Source organism: Oreochromis aureus, linkage group 19 (genome assembly GCF_013358895.1).
Source record: "Oreochromis aureus strain Israel breed Guangdong linkage group 19, ZZ_aureus, whole genome shotgun sequence".
Lineage (NCBI taxonomy): Eukaryota > Metazoa > Chordata > Actinopteri > Cichliformes > Cichlidae > Oreochromis > Oreochromis aureus.
The window spans coordinates 27,031,332-27,048,586 of NC_052960.1; the positions used below are offsets into that span (position 1 = coordinate 27,031,332).

The 17,255-nt window shown below is 41.3% G+C and overlaps 1 protein-coding gene across 1 annotated transcript in view; it reads left to right on the plus strand.

Moving 5' to 3' along the window:
* Positions 1-17,255, plus strand: part of LOC116310777 (neuronal PAS domain-containing protein 3) — a 360,308-nt gene that overhangs the window by 308,542 nt on the left and 34,511 nt on the right. Inside the window, exon 9 of the mRNA XM_039603778.1 lies at positions 14,293-14,411. Coding sequence (XP_039459712.1) covers positions 14,293-14,411 — 119 coding nt within the window. The remainder of the gene's footprint in view (positions 1-14,292; positions 14,412-17,255) is intronic.

Genomic DNA, 17,255 nt, shown 5'->3' on the forward strand with positions numbered 1-17,255 from the left:
ATTTGCAACATGTAATAAGAAGTTACAAGTCCATTTAAATTTAGTTACTAATCAAATGCTGATAATTTTATAGTCATAGTCATTATTTGTTAGTCAAACCCTAAAAGAGCACATTATTCCAGTGGCCGATAAACCTAAAACCAAAAGATTTACATTATTAACCTATTAACCTATATATTAATGATCAGCTATAATGCTTTTAATATTTCAGTGTGTTCAGCATGCATTCCATATTTTCCTTTTTAGTCATAATTAGGGTACCCAAAGAAATCTGGAATCATTAGCTATAGAAAATTTCCCAAAGCATCCTGCATTAGCAAGCTAGCATTTTTTTTTTCAGGTTAAGGTAGATTGTTTAACTTGTCTATTATCTGCTCTATGATTTTGCAATGAACTGCAAAGAAGGTTCTTTGGTGTCCAGGTTGACAGATGAGTTCAGGCAGAAGTCTCTGTTAATTATGATGTTTGCAGATGACACTGTGGTCTGTAGTGAGAGTAGGGAGCAGTTGGAAGAGAGCCTGGGGAGGTGGAGGTATGCTTTGGAGAGAAGAAGAATGAATGCCAGTAGAAGTACGACAGAATACATGTGTGAGTGAGAGGGACGCAGGTGGAACGGTAAAGAAGCAAGCACAATTACCTGAGGTTAACAAAAAGCAAAAAACAGTGCACAAGAGAGGTGAAGACGAGAGTGCAGACAGTGTGGAGTGGATAGAGACGAGTGTCATGGGTGAGTTGTGACAGAGGGAAGCTAGAGTGAAAGAGAATGTTTACAAGCTGGTAGGTCGACCGGTTGTATATATGCAGATGACAGAAATGATGAAATGCTAAGCTTTTCGCTGGGAGTGACCAGGATGCACAAGATTAGAAATAAGCAGATCAGAGGGACAGCTCAGGTTGTTGTTTTGGAGACAAAGTTAGAGCGGCAAGGTTGAGATAGTTTGGACATGTGCAGAAGAGTTGCAGTGGATGTATGGGACAAAGGATGCTTTGTTTATATGGTGTTTGTCCAGGCCAAGACTTAAAAAGTCTAAAACTAGGATTCCAGTATAACCATCTCTGAGCTATAATCGTCTGTCTGGAAATGTGCTATATAAATAAATTTAACCTTGAACCACTCTCTGAATGTAGATTGCTTACAAGCAGTTTACCTACCTATTTTGGCCTTAATTAAGTAATGCAGAAAAAAGAAAAACTAACAGACCATTTCTTATAGGGCTTCTTGTGTGTCTAACACTTCATATTCACAAGGTTTAAGCCTCTTCCTCCTCAGGTCTTAGTTGTCACAAAAAGAAAAGAAGAGATCCAGCACCCTGCTATGTTTGGCTAAAGAACAATGCAGGGTAGGAGTGTTATAAGGTGCTGGACACTGTATTTGTTTTGTGACACCGCTGTTGTCACTGAAAATGTCAGAAGAAGAGCCCGTTGGGAAATCTCATATTTGCTGTGTCTGTTTGTATTTGTTTTTGGCTTGTTTTGTTTTTTTCTTTAGCTTGACTGGGACCAAAAGCTATGGATTTATCTGATTCACATCTGCATGTGTGGCACACATGCAAGTACAGTTCTAACCCAGCTCTGCTTTAATTTGTCATGCGTGATCTTTTGACATTTCTCTGTACTTCTTCTACTTCTTGCATTGTGCATTTCATCTAATTCCCCCATTACTTAGCATTTACTTCAGGGGTGGGCAACTCCAGGCCTCGAGGGCTGGTGTCCTACAGGTTTTAGATATCACCCTGCGTCAACACACCTGAATCAAATGATTGGATCAAGGACACATCTAAAACCTTGCAGGACACCCAGGCCCTCGAGGCCTGGAGTTGCCCACCCCTGACTTAGTTTCTCCTACACCAAGTGGCGCATCGGGCAGCTAACGATCTCCATTAACGTCGGTCAGTGGCGACTGCCTCGGCTTCGTCCCAAGCGATGTCAACGGTTTTCAGATCATCCGGGCTCAGATCATCAGATCATCCCGACAAGCCCGGATGAGAAAGGACGAGGGTTGGCCGTGGGGTTAGCAACCCCACCCTGCAAAACCGAGTGCTACGGAATCAGCAATGTATGGAATTCACGCATATTATACATTTTTAGATTTTAAGTTTAGTTATTTGCTGGCTTCATTTGCCCTATTGTCCCTAATCAGGCTAAGGGGCAACACAAAGGCTCAATAGATAAGCCCAGGTTTACCATTCTAGCAAGGTTCACATAACAGGTGGTGTTGGCAGCATGTGGCAAGTTACAATGGATAGTGGAGTAGCAGAAGAGTCTGAGGCTATGGTTCTCTCCTGTGTGATTTTTGGGGTTTCTTTCTATTACTGTAGGATCTTTCCTTACAATATAAAGCGCTTCTTGGTGACTGTAATTGAATTGAAAAAAGGTGCAGTGTCTACTCCATGTAAGAGATGAGTTGCTACCCAAGTGGAGGAGTTAAAGTATCTCGGGATTTTGTCCAAGAGTGAGGGGACAGACAGATTGATGCCGGTGCTGGAGTGGTCTGTTGTGGTGAAGAGACTAGGAAAGCAGAGGTGTCGATTTACAGATCGATCGATGCTCCTACCCATACCAATGTCCATGAGCAGTGGGAACTAACTGAAAGAATTAGACTGGAGATATAAACAGTAGAAATGACTTTCCTCTGAAGGCTGTCTGGGCTCGGGCTTGGAGATAGAGTGCAGAGCTTGGTAATTCTGGATGGGCTGAGTAGAGATGCTTGGAGCCAGCTGAGATGATATGGGCATCTGCCTCCTGGACCCCTCTTAGGTGAGGTGAGTCAGGCATGACCTACCAAGAGGAGCTCCCTGAGGCATCTGCAAAACATGCTGGAGAGATTGCGTCTCATCATCTAACTCCCGTTTCATCATATAAATAGTACGATCATAGATGATGCAGATGTCGCTGCATTTACAATTGTTTATTCTGTAAAATAAATACACAGTAATTCATAATAGGGTTGCACATTTAATTGAAATCTCATTTCAGTGATTGACATGATTTTGGCTTCCCACAATTAAATGAAAATGATTGAACAATATTAAAAATGCATGCTCTGCCAATACAACACAAAAGAAAAAAACATTTGATTTACTTGTGGCCAAATAGCTCAATCTATAAAACTTTACTCTAAAATGCATTTAGCTTGTCCACGTGGGCAGCAGCAAATTTCAACTTGAAGGTGTCAGTTTTAGATTAGGGGCTTCTTTCTCGATCAGCACCCTCTCAAGTCCAAGGCAATGTGAAGCTTGCTTCAAAAAAAACAGTTCAAAGAAATCATTAAAAGCCCCAAATTACCATGACATTCATGCCCCTGATTATTGTAAATTTGTGACCACAACTGCAGTGTTGGGACTAACGCGTTATTAAGTAACGCGTTACAGTAACTACGTTATTATTGTGGTAACGAGCACGGTAACTAGTTATTATGCCAAAACCAGGAACGCGTTACTCGTTACTGGGATTTAGATAGGCTCGTTACTCGTTACTTCGTGTGGTGGATATCGCGGAGCTTCCACAGATTCAATAACATTAGCAAGTGGTGGAGGCCAGCAGGTGGATGAAGGAAAAGGGAGGCAAGAGGAGAGACCCGAAGCGGCCGCCGGTCCGCGTGTCAGGTGAACTGAACTTCAGGTAAGAAGTTATGACCTGCAGTCTATCGGAGTCAGATATAAACCAAGTTTAGGTGGAGTTTATTTTCGGTATGCTGACATTTTCGTACTGCGTGCTAGCTAGCATGACGGAGTTTCTATACAGCTGGGTGGGTGCTATGTTACTGATGTTGAACTTTATTTTGTTCATATGTTAATTATTAGAGTTGCCAACCGTCCCCTAAAAAACAGAATCGTCTGGTATTCAGAGAAAATATTAGGCGTTTCGTACTGAGGTGAAAAGGAACACAGTTTGTCCCGGACTTCAGCTACAATGAAAAAGACACAAAGCTGAAGCTGCACAGCTGCCTCTTCTTCTCTCATTCTCTCCTCTCCCGTTTCTACTTCAATCACGAAACTGATCAATGATCAGCTGATCGGCTTTTCTCTCTTGTTTATTTATCGCTCACTTTGCGCCAGAAAGAGGAAACCAGCGGATGTCGCGTTAAACAACAGCAGCACGTTTAAGCTTGATCAGCTGTTGTTAGAATTTATTTAATATTAATTTCTAGTATCAGCTGATGTTTGCTGGAGCCACAGCTGTAAAGCTGCTGGTCATGATATCGGTTTGGTTATCTGGTGAGAGGGAAACATGAAGATGAAACCAGGAGATGTCCTTACTGAATCATCAGAGCTGAACAGGTGATGGAGAAACAGGTTTACCTTTTAGGTGACATGAATGAGTTGAAGGAAGTTATGAACTGTTTCTGAGAGACAAATAACACCAGGATGCTTTTCTATGTAGCTGACAGCTGGTAACTGTGCAGGGGCGGGTCTAGCAAAGTGTTGCCAGGGGCCAGGTAGGGCATTAACAGGGAAAGGGGGGCACAAGGAAATACTTTTCTTTATTATTCTCATTTAAAATGTCTCGCTTTTAAAAAAATAATTATCTGAGTCTTACAACAAACGATTGATACATGTATACCATCAGAACAGTGTACATCACTGTCACAACAGTGTTTATTTTCATTCAAAGGCTTTATGATTTTTCCTATAATGGTGGGCCGGTCTCTAGTCAAAATGCCCGGGACGATTGTTTTGTCCCAGTCCAGCCCTGGATGCAGCTCATCTGCAGTCTGGTGTTACCTACATCTTCCTATTCAGAAGGCAGAATTTCCAAGTTCTGAGTACAATCAAAAGCACCACGACTGCAGTTTTTGTGTTGGATGTAAAAAGCAGGCTAGAATCATGGCGGCGGTCAACGACGGTCCAGGCGTGATTTCTCTCGTGAAAATGTGCACATTATTTTTCCTTTCTATTGGTAGGTGGCACAGTGCACTTGTGGCAAGTAAGCAAGCTAGAAGACTGGCAATCTTGCTGGGTATCCAGTTACGGAAGCAACACATTAACAAGAGAATTCTGAGTAAAACCAAAGTTACTTTCCCTAGTAACTAGTTACTCTGAAAGTAACGAGTAACTTGAAGTAACTGAGTTACTTTTTTAGAGAAGTAACTAGTAATGTAACTAAGTTACTAATTTAAAGTAACTTACCCAACACTGCACAACTGTAACAATTAATGATTTTGCAATATTAGGGCTCATAGAGCAATGAAGTGGCTTTACAGCTTCTAAAAGAAAAGAAGTGAAGTAAACTTGTATATTTCTTATTGATGGTCTGTCAAGGAAAGACAAAAAATTTAAATGGTCTTTAAAACATAGACCCTATCACTACCTGCATAGGGGGCCCATAAGATTTCTGAATATGTCTATATCTTGAAAAGACCTGATTTGCCAGGTAGGCAGTGTTTTGGTGGGGGTTGACTTCTTAGGTGTGCAGCATTAATTATTATGCCAATGTAACCCACTAACCAGGTGAGCCCCTTTCCAAAATCCAGGCTTAAACCTGAAGTTGACTGAATTGTGGAGTTACCCTAAGCCCCAAATCCTGCTTCACAGTAGCAGGCTCAGGACTAACGCAAGAACTAAACTGTCACTCTCTCTGCAGTCTCCTGACTTTGGCTTGTTTTGCCCTTGTTTTCTGTCTTTCTCCTCCCTTTTGGGCTTTCCAGCAGGCGTCACGTCTCCCTCTGTCTCTGGAAGTAATTATGCAGGTTGCAGATACAGACAATTGCCTATTATCTCTGCGTTGTGTATGCGTGTGTCATTGTGACCTCCGACCTCAGTCAGAACAAAGACGAGCTGTCAGTCTCGTCATCCGTATCAGGGAAAACAAATTGTCTTTTCATTTACCCTCCACCTCAGACTCCACGTCTTCCCTCCTTTCCTCAACCCTATTGTCTCTATACTTCATGGACAATGGTATGCGGACACTTGAATGTGTCATTATGTAAAACATGAGATGCAGACATGCTGATCATTAATGCGCTGCTCTCTCCAGCACATGAGGGTTCGTGTCACTGGTACCTAACCAAAATATACAGATCTGCCCACAAACTTTTGACCTTTTTTGTTGCTCTGTAATCGTTCATCTTCTTTTTTGTCTTTGTTTCACTACCATTCTGTCTTCCCTTTTTTCCCCCCTTCTTTTCATAGGTCGATCAGCTCCCAAAAGAGAAAGTGGAAAAGCTAAATACAGCTTAGAAAAGCCTTAGAGTCCTATCACAGGGAGATCACTGAGAAAGAAGAGGAGGGAGGAGGAGTGAGGAAGATGAAACGAGGGGTTGAGGAGTATCTCAGAGGAGGAAATGCAGGGAGTCAAAAGAGACCAGGAGAGACAAAGCCAGGACTGAGGTGTCTCCAGGCTATTAGAGCACTGTTTGATTTGAGCTCATTGTCCTGATAAGACTGTCAAAATAAAAGTATCTTTTTTTTATCACTGCACTGAAAAAGGAGAGGAAATGTGGGGAGGATGCACTGGGGGAGAAAAGGAAAGGAAATGGAGAAAGTGAGGTGAGGAAGAGGAGGAGGAGGAGTGGAGGTGTGTTACAGATTATATATGAAAAAACATTGGTTCCCAGGCTTTACCAATGTGGGAAAGGCTTTGAGGAAATATACTGTTACACACACACACGAACACATGAACTTTGTACTTTTAAAGCTTCGTGAAAAACTGTACAGGAATCTGACTAAATCTCAACTATCCTTCTTCATTGCTTCCTCTTCCTCAATTTCTTCTGTCCCTTGTTCTTCAAATCATTTTCCTTCCTCAGCAGAGGAAGTACAGCTACTATCTTCCACCCTCCCTCACTTTCCTCCTCTTTCTTCTCCTTTCCACTGTTGGCTTGTCCTCTTTTTCCTCTCTGTCTTTACTCCCAACATCGTAGTCTTCATCATCTCCTTCCCTCTTCCTCCCTTCATTTATTTTTGTCCTCTGCCTTTACCTCCTCTATCTCCTCTTTTTCTGCTTGCTTCTTTATCTCTCCCACCTCCTCCTCTTCTTCACTCCCCCATACTTGTCTTCTTTCACACCTCTCCCCTCTGATTTCTTAAGCCCTCTTTTCCTATCTTCTTTTTCCAACCAGTGTCTCCGCTCTTCTCTTCCTCCACATTTTTTAAAAATCACTTCCTATTTCTGCCCCTGCTTCTTTCCTTCCTTCCTTCTTTCCTTCCTCATCCCCCGTCTTCGCCCTTTCCCTGCCTGTTCTCCATTCCCCTGTAGCACCTCCTCCACTTTCATATACCAAACTGTTATCGCTTGGACTTTTCTTCCTGACACAATTTGTCAACTCCTGCCTGATAGAAAACACATTCTATTCATAAGGCGAGTCTCGCCTCCTGCCTTTCCCTCCTCCTCCTCTTCCTCCCCTCCTCTCCCTCCTGACACTAGCAATTCAATTACAGCCATGGAGGCGATAGTGAGCCGGAGAGGCAGGAATATGACAGGACAGTTACAGAGTGTTTACACAATTAAACTTTTCTTTGACAATAGTCTTTCCCTGTGATGAATACCTAGCTCGCTTGTGCTTTCCGTGTGTGTGTGTGTGTGTGTGTGTGTGTGTGTGTGTGTGTGTGTCTGTGTGTGAGACCCCATATTTAGATTATTCCTGCTCTTATATATGTATATACTGTGTTTGGAAGAAAGTGAGCTACGGCACATCCTTCATGGTTGCCTGTCTGATCTCCCATGGCTCTGCTCTGCATTGTGGTCCAGTGTTCCCCAGAGAATTAGATTGCATTTATGGCTTCAGTGTGGGCAGTGGCACACACATCCATGTCTATGTGTATGAATCGAAGCAAGCCCAGAGTATCTTAGATAAGTAAATAATTTTTTGTTTTATAACAGTGATGAAGAGGTGTACCTCTTTCGGCTGCTCCGTTTAGGATTTGCCACAGGGAATCATCTGCCTACATCTCACCCAATCCCTGCCATCCTTATCTGTCCCACCGACCGTTGGCATGTCCTCCTTCATGACATCCATGAATCTCCTCTGTGGTCTTTCTGTGGTCTGCAGATCACTTCAGCCTTTTTTCTTTAACTTTGTCAATTCTGGTTACTCCCAATGAAACTCTTACAATCTTTGACCTCTCCTGCTTTTTTATGAGCCAACACAACCCTACATTATAGCAGGTCTCTTTACTCACAAATCACCCCTAACACTTGTCTCCACCCACTTCCACTTTGCCTACACTCTCTTCTTCACTTGTTTTGTGCTCTGTCTGTTGCTTTGGATGGATGGCCTCAGCTATTTTGCTTCTACTGACTTTCATTCCTCTTCTCTCCATAGCATACCTCCACCTCCAGGCTCTCTTCCACCTGCTCCTTACTCTCACTACAGATCACAGTGTCCCCTGTGAGCATCATGGTCCACTGACACTCATGCCTGACCTCATTTGTCAACTCGTCCATCACAACTGCAAACAAGAGGGGGCTCAGAGACTATCCCACCCCCACCTTGAACCCGTCTGTCACCTCACCACTGTCTTGCTCTTTTGATGCAAGTCTTGCATCACCCTCACAAATCTTACCCATTACTTCAAGATATGACTCATCAGCTTATGGCTCATTAGTTACGCAGAATCAGTTACAGTACCAGTACCAGTAGAAGCTTTTTACAACTTACCATGTTGCATCTCTTGTATTAAAGTACACAGGACCCTAAAAGTTCTGTCCAGTGTTTTCTAAGCTGATTTTCAATACTGTATGTATGTATTTCTCATAGAACTCCCCTATGATCATTCCGTAACTCTTCCTAGTATCTCACATTGGAAGTATCAGTCACCTCTGGCCTGATCCACTTTTTCTTTCTGCCATTTTGTTTTCTCAACACTGGAAACATCAGAGCCTTTGAGATGTCTTTTAAGGATACTTCTGCTTCCCTGTCAGTCTGATTAATTTGTTGTGAGCTTCTCTTTTCAGCCACTTAAAGTTGCTAAATGACTCATTAATGTGCTACATGTGTCTGCCTTATCTGCTGTATTACACGCCTCTTGTTAAATTAGTGTGTTTTCCTTGCTTTAGTTTGTCGTAGCGGCGCTTTGCCGTGGCTGCAGCGGCAGCTGGTGGAGGTTGCAGTGACCTTGCTGTAGCTTGCTTTGTCTCGCCCCACGCTCCTCCGTCACGTTAGCTAGTTATCAGTCGGACACAACGGGCTCCCTGAACCAGGCAACGTTATTAGAGTGTCTGACAATGATACCCTGTCCCAATGAGACTTCCCAGCAATTGCACACACACACACACACACACACACACACACACACACACACACACACACACACACACACACACACACACACACACACACACTGGTGGAAAGAAACCCTCAGCACTCTGGGTATTGTCCACAGATCACAGGCGTAGGTGAGTTGTTCTTTTTAATTAATCATTTGTCCTTCAAACAGGGGAAAGTTTCAGTGCCGTAGATAATTAGGTCCCAGAGTCGGGCGGCGGCGGAGCCGGTAGCCACCTGCTGCCTTTGTAGCGCTAATCTTTGTCTTGTAGGAGCGTCGTCCCCGAAGACGCCATGGCTACGCACGCTGAATGAGCAGAATGAGAAAAGACCTCTGAATCCCCACACGATTCTGTTCCTCCTCCTCTTCTCTCTTCTTTTTATTCTGTTTGTCTTTTTTCCCCTCTCTGCGTTCTTTCAGACTCCCTCCACTCTTCCTTCTCTTCTTTCCTGTAATCTTTTACTTGTTCTTATTCCCTCTACTCCTCCTCTTCCTTTCACTTCATTTGCAACAGAACTTACCCCTCTTCCTCCTCCTCCAGATCATCTCTTCCTCTTTTCATCCTGTTATTCTTTTCTCCCAGTTCTCTACTCTCACAGCTTCCTCCTTTTCCATCTCGTCTTCCTCTCCTGTTGTTGCTCCCTACACTGTCCATCCTCTTTATACCTTCCATTGCTGTACAACTTATTCTCTCTTGACTTCCTCTTTCCTCCTACCCATCCTCTCCTCTGATATTTCATCTACTTTTACACCATTTTCTTTACTTTCCTTCTCCTCTTATTCCTCCTCCATTTCCTTTCCATCTGTTTATCTTTTCTTGCTCACACTTCCCCTACTTTTTCCTTGCTTCATGCCTAAATTTGTGCTTCTTTCTTTTCCTCCATGCTGTTTCTTTTTTGTGCTAATTTTCAAGTTTTCCTTCTTTTTTCTGCCATCCTCCTTTTTTTCATCCCCTTGCTCCCATTTCCTATGCTCTTTTTCTCATTCTTTTTTTGCTCTTATTTCTCTATTTTGACTCTTAAACTTTTCTTCTGTTTTTCCTTTTTTATAATTTCTGTTGCTTCTGCTCACAGCCCCTTTGTTCCCTGCTCTTTCTTGATGCATCGCTACGATTCTTCATCTCTTCACCACCCTCCTCCTCTCCTTTGACTTTTTTTTCTCTCTTAGACCCACTGCTCCTTCTTCTGTCTTCTTGTTCTTTTTATATTTTTCTCTCTACTCCAGTCTTCTTCCTGTTGTTCGTCACGTGGAGCCCTTTTCTCTTCTCTCTCCTCGCCTTTCTTCCTTCTCTTGCCTTTTCAGTTCTTCCTTCATTTCATTCATGCAGAAATTGTTTAATTGCAAACAAGCACACAACCTGTGTGTGTGTGTATGTATGTGTGTGTGTGTGTGTGTGTGTGTGTGTGTGTGTCAAAATGAAAAGAGGTGTGTATGACAGTGAATGTAATATCTCAAGTGAGTGAGTGTGTGTATGCATGCAGAAACTAATCCCATTAATTCAAAGAGAATAACAAAGACAGAAAGGGGGTGGGGGGGAGTGGGGTGGGGGTGGGGGGGGTCCAGCTCCCCTGTCATTTGTCTGTCCTCCCTCTCTTCCATTCCCTCTCTTCCTCCATCATCATTATTCTCCGTCAGATCGGCTGCTGTTCTCCTTTAGGAGCGACTGGTGGTGGGATGGAAGAGAAGAAGAGGGAGGGGGTGGAGATGAAGATTTGTAGCTCCTCCTGGGAAGCTTCATGTCCTTTCCCTCCTTCTTCTTCTCCTTTTCCTCCCTTTCCTCCTTTTGTTTCCCCTTTTTCCTCAGATATCTCTGCCTATTTTTGACTTCGTCTTTTTTCCATTCCTGTTACATTTCACTTTGTTCTTTCTCCCACTTCTTTTCTCAACCTCCCCTTTACCCAAGTCTCATCGCCTTCGTTTCATTTCTTTTTTCCTCCCTCTGCCTCTTTTCTCTTTCTCTCCTCTTCTTTCTTCCCCTTCCATCTCCTACTCTCCCCACTTCTTTTGCTTTTCTCCACTTGTTTAGTCTTGTTTGTTTTTCTTTTTCATTTTGATCTCTGGATCAAGCGGGCAGTGTGCACACATGTGTTTGTGAATGTGCTAACTCAAGAATGAGGTGATGTAGGAGAGTCAAGTTGATACCATTAGTGTATCTACTCAGATGAGTTTGAATGTCAGTGATTTTGACCTGAAGGTCAAGGTCACGTTTTTTGAAAATCTTCTGAATCAGCTTGAGACCAACTTGTGAATAACTTGAGAACTGATAGCGTATGTGTGTCTGCTAGCAGGCTGAGGGGTAACATGAGTGGTTGTCAGTATTTTTATTCCATGCTTCCTCTTCTTTCATTTTTCTATCAAGGTTTTTCTTAAATGTCTTCTTTTCTTTCTGTCTACCTGTTTCACATTCAAATTTGTATTTCTCCTATTTTTCCCTTACTTCCTCCTTTATTTTCTCCAGTCTTTCCACCCCCATGCTTTCCCTCTCTCCTTTTTTCCCTCACTCCTTGTTTCTCTCATTCACCCCCCCCCCCGCGTCCCCCTCCCTCCTGTCTTCCTCTCTTCAAGGACGTTTATATTATAAAGGATGAATTTGCATATTAATTCATTTCTTTCAATTTTTTCAGATTAGACGTTGTCAACACGTATCAGTGCTGATCAAACTGCCACATCCACCAGAGACCTGACTGTGTGCACGCATAAGCGTGCATGGTTGTGCGTGTGTTCGTGTGTGTGTTAGGGGAGTTGCCTCCTGAAACAAAGAAAAATAAAGACCAGCAACAGAGGGAAAAGCCAGCAGCCTTTTAGTGCTGAAGTTGCAGGAACCAGTGTTGGTGGATGTAAGCTGCAGGATAACATGTTGATCGCTGTCTGTGGTTAAATTGTGCTTTCACATTACCTTAAATGTTCACAAGCAAATAGAAAACAAATAACCCAGTATGTTTGGAATTACAAATATGGACTTGGATGAGCTTTTTTTTTTTTTTTTTAAATTTGATAAAAGCTGTAGGAAAGTAGTCAGCACAAGAGTTATCTTATCTTACACTTCTAAAGGATGTGTGCTATAGTTTTGAGTTTTGGTTCACTTCCTGTTGTATTTTTTCTTTTCTTTTTCTTGTTTTACGTTTCTCATCTATCAGTCTGTGTTTTGGTTTTTTGCCCTTTGTCAGCCCTTCTTTCACTTGTTTACTTTCTTTGACTGACCGCTTGTGTTTCAATCAAATTTGGATTTTGTGACTTTAGCTTGTCTTCCCATTTGAGTCTCTTCTGCCAAGTGAACGATCGTAATTTGATTGTGATGATTAATCGTACCCTGTGCTGATCTTTGAGAATTTCTGGTGGAGGATGGGGCAAAAAATTGCACATGACTTTCCCACTCTTTTTTAAAATTGTAACTGTGTTTAGGAGCAACATAATCCCTGACTGGGTTACACAGAGATGTGCAGTGTTGTGTTTTTCAGTGAATGAAATAATGCATTCACAAACTGTGTATGAGTCAGCAGGAGGTGGTTGGGGCTACATGGAAACTCTAGACAGGTTTTGACCCCAAGTGGATTAGTTCAAAGAAAAATAATTTGGTGAGTCTGATTGAACTTACATGATCACAACCTTTCTGTAACTTTAACCAGCTTCAACTCTTGAAAATCTGAATACACTGTTACACATTCACAAGTACAGCACTCCAGACACATCTGGGAATAATGTTGCAACAATAATATCCCCATATTACAATGCGAGATTGTATAAATGCTTAATTCCAAGTGAATTTTGACATTTTGTACACTTAAGCAACCTGGACTGTTGGTCATCATGTTTAAGCGTAAGGGAACATTTCCTGCCTGTCTCTCCTCACATCGCTTCCTCTGATGGACGGAGGAGTTATGAATATGCAGCTGATTTCTGAAAGCTGACAGCTGCTGACAAATGAAGCATCTCACCTTGAATAAGCATTGCTACCTCCTGATTTGATGGAAGCTCACTGGCTTAACTTTGAAGGCTGCTGAAAATTCTTATGTGAGGATTTCATGTTCTGAAGGGCCAGGCTGCCACAGGCTGTTAACTTATCAGTTAGGAGTCGTCTGACCAATTGTGTTAACTTTGCTAAAGGAAGCATCAAATTTCAGTCTTTCAACGATTACATGAGGCTTATTTTAATAGTTCTAACATCAGAAGATTGTAGTTTTCAAGCTGTTAATTTTAACCCTTTAATTTGCATCTAATCTCTGCGTCGTCCTCTTCTGATGTGTTTTGACATTTCCCAGTTTGAGTGTCATGAGCGGCTTTGATTTGATTGACGGGTTGACAGCAGCTGTGATTGGCCGACTGGTTGAACTGACAGTATGAATGTTTTTATTTGTTTTACACCTATTAAAAATGCTTCACTTGTGTTTGAGCCCATTACGGTTTTCTGCGCTGTACACTTTTGGTGAACCATCATAAAGTAAATTAATCTTTTTTTTGTTATTGTAGTTATGCAATGTTTTCAGTTTCATTCCACCTGGACTTTAGGTTATTTAGGTTCAGTCTGATTCATAACTTGCATAATTAAGTGTTCTATATTGATATTTCTTACTTGAAATTATTCAAAAATGTACATACAGTTAATTAAATTGCGTGTGTATATATAAATATATTTTTTATGAAAAGTCTGTTTTTCTGTATTTATTTTGTTTTACTCAACTAAAATGTTTTTTCACATGTAAGTTTAGTTTTTAGTTTTTGTTGACTTTAATTACCTTGGTGGTTGTTATACATGCTCATACAGTAATGACTTTACAATTACAAGGAAGCAAGAAGACTTAAAACTAGCAGTTGATGGCACAACCTTACTGGAAGCATTTATTAAAGTTGTAAATCATATCCTTGTATGATGACTTTTTAAAAATACCAAACAAAATGGTGTCTTTAAAACCATTTCAACTTACCTGTTACATTTTAAGTGCTTTGTTTGACATTTAGAATATAGAACTAAATTAATCTTATAGAGCATTGTGTGGTTTTTTTATTTAGTTTATTTTGCATAATACCCTCAGAAAAAAAAACAAACATTTATCAGACTCAGTTTTTGTATTGTCTGTTTTTGTCGCAGTCGAATCCAGCAGCCCCAGTCTTCTGGCTCCTGATAACTCTCTGGAACGGTCCTTCTTCATCCGGATGAAATCTACACTCACAAAGAGAGGCGTGCACATCAAGTCCTCAGGATATAAGGTCAGAACAATGTTTCGCAAAAATACGTTGAATTCTAAAACTGGAACTGTGGAGTAGGGGAAAAAGAAAAGTCACTATGAAGTTTTTCATAAAAAACCTCTTGTGTTGAAGCAGAAAGTCTAAACTTCATTCACATATTGATTATTTGATTTAAACTGTGAGCACCCAAGCACAATTACAAAAAGCGTCCAACAAATTATGGAGCTGCTGCTAAATTTTTGAAAGACTGGATTTTCTAACATGCGTATGATCATCTCCCTTCATCTGCTTGAGGACGAATCAACTCATTACTGTTTTTAAATCTGTGATTCACATGGAAATTTATAATGTAATGAAAAAATAGGTACTTTGCATGCTTATGTGTCTCCTTTTCTATATACAGTAGTTTGAAAAGTGTTTGCCTCCTTCATGCCTCCTATTTTGTGTTTGTCACACTTAAATGTTTCAGATCATTAAACAAATTTAAATATTAGACAAAGATAACATAAGTAAACACAAAATGCAGTTTCTAAATGAAAGTGTTTATTATTAGGGGAAAAAAACCCAAACCTACATGGCCATGTGAAAAAAACGGGATTGCTCCCTAAACTAGTAAGTCTTTTACATCGCTGTGGAGGGTTGTCAAGCATAAACCACCTTTTTAAGGTCATGCCACAGCATCTCAATCGGATTCAGTTCAGGACTTTGACTAGGCCACTCCAAAGTCTTTAGTTTGAACCCAAGTGCAGTTCAGTTTGAGGTCACGAACAGATGGCCGGACATTCTCCTTCAGGATGTTTTGGTAGACATCAGAATTCGTGGTTCCACTTACCACAGCAAGTCTTCCAGGTCCTGAGGCAGCAAAACAGCCCCAGACCATCACACTACCACCACCATATTTTACTGCTGACATGATGTTTCTTTTCAGAAATGTTCTTTTAGTCTTATGACAGGTGAAACGGGACACACACCTTCCAAAAAGTTATCCATAGACTCTTTCCCCAAAGGTCTTGGAGATCATTAAGATGTGTTTATGCAAATGTGAGATGAGCCTTTATGTTCCTTTTGCTTAGCAGTAAGCAGTCTTGGAACTTCGCCATTGATGCCATTTTGCCCAGTTTCTTTCTTATGGTGGGGTCACCTCTGTTTACCTCTGTTCCATATTTTTACCGTTTGACTCTCACTGTGGTTTGCTGGAGTCCCACAGCTTTAGAAATGGCTTTATAACCTTTTCCAGATTGAGAATCTCAGCTACTTTATTTTTATAATTTGGTCTTGAATTTCCTTGGATCGCCGTATGCTGTCTGTCTTTTAGTCTACTTTTTCTGAGGGGGGCAATCACTTTTTCACACAGGGCCATTTAGGTTTGAATTTTTTTTCTTTTCCCTCTTAATAATAAACACCTTCATTATAGAAAATTGCATTGTTTTGTTTACTTGTGGTATCTTTGGTGATTTTAAACATTGAACTTTGATAAACATATAAAACAATAGAAACTCAGGAAGGGGGCAAACACTTTTTCATGCCATTGTGTATGTTTGTCTGTCAGCTGCTGCCTTTATGGGTCATCTTCCTGCATCTGCATCTCACCTTAGCATCCTTTCTAAGACAGCAATGCTCTGCATGTCCTCCATTTACTTCATCCATAAATCTTCTTCATGACTTCTGCTCTTTGCATCATCACTCTTAAACCTGTCTCCCTCTCATTCACATGTGTATTCTGACTTGCTTCTACTGACTTTCATTTCTCTTTTCTCCAGAGTATACCTTTACGTCTCCGTCTATCACCACTGCAAACAAGAACAGGCTTAGAACAGATTCCTGTTATCTCTCTGGCCTCATACATGCCCTGTACAGTCCTCAAATACTTCTGTGCCTGTCTTGACTTGCAGTACCACACTTCCTGTCTTGGAACCCTGTCAGATGTGTCTAGATCCACAAAGAAACTTCCACAGCATGTCTTTTGTCCTGTCTTCCTTCTCTCACCCCAACCGGTCGTGTCAGATGGCCCCGCCCCTCCCTGAGCCTGGTTCTGCTGGAGGTTTCTTCCTGTTAAAAGGGAGTTTTTCTTTCCCACTGTCGCCAAAGTGCTTGCTCATAGGCGGTCATATGATTGTTGGGTTTTTCTCTGTATCTATTATTGTAGGGTCTACCTTACAATATAAAGCACCTTGAGGCGACTGTTGTTGTGATTTGGGCACTGTATAAATAAAATTGAATTGAAATGAACTCCTTCTAACCTCATCCATACTTCTCCATCAACACTCTCAAAGCAAGCATCACATTTGTACTGCTCTTTTATCAACATGAAGCCATACTGGTAGTAATTGTCAACTCTCTTCTAAACCTAGCGTTATCAACTTTATCTGTCTGTAGTTACTACAGCTCTTCACAACAATTCTTCAAAATCAGTTTCAGTACACTTTTCTCGATTCCCGTGGCATCATTTCACTCTCCTACATTGTGTTAAATAATATGGCTAAAAAGTCCACTGCCCTTGTCGTCTGATCTGAACGAAGTGAACTTAACAGAACTGAGCTTTCAGGTCACACTTCTGAAATTTTCTAAGAGACTAAAAATTTATGTAAAAAAAAAAAATGTTAGATGAAAGTGACACTAGAACTTTGGCTGTCTATTAAAGTGAAGGACTTGTCTGTTTTTCTTCTGCTTTTGCAGTTACAGTAACCTTGGTTTGATCTTGTTCCCATGCTTAGGTGTGTGTTTTTTTCCGCATAAAGAAAATATGCATGTATAGGTGTAACATCAGGACTCTAAGCTCTGCGACCGTTTCACTACTCACAGATCGAGAAGCCGGATTAAAGGGGATTCTTTGGGCTGCCTTGTTTGTGCGTGAATGTGTGTGTA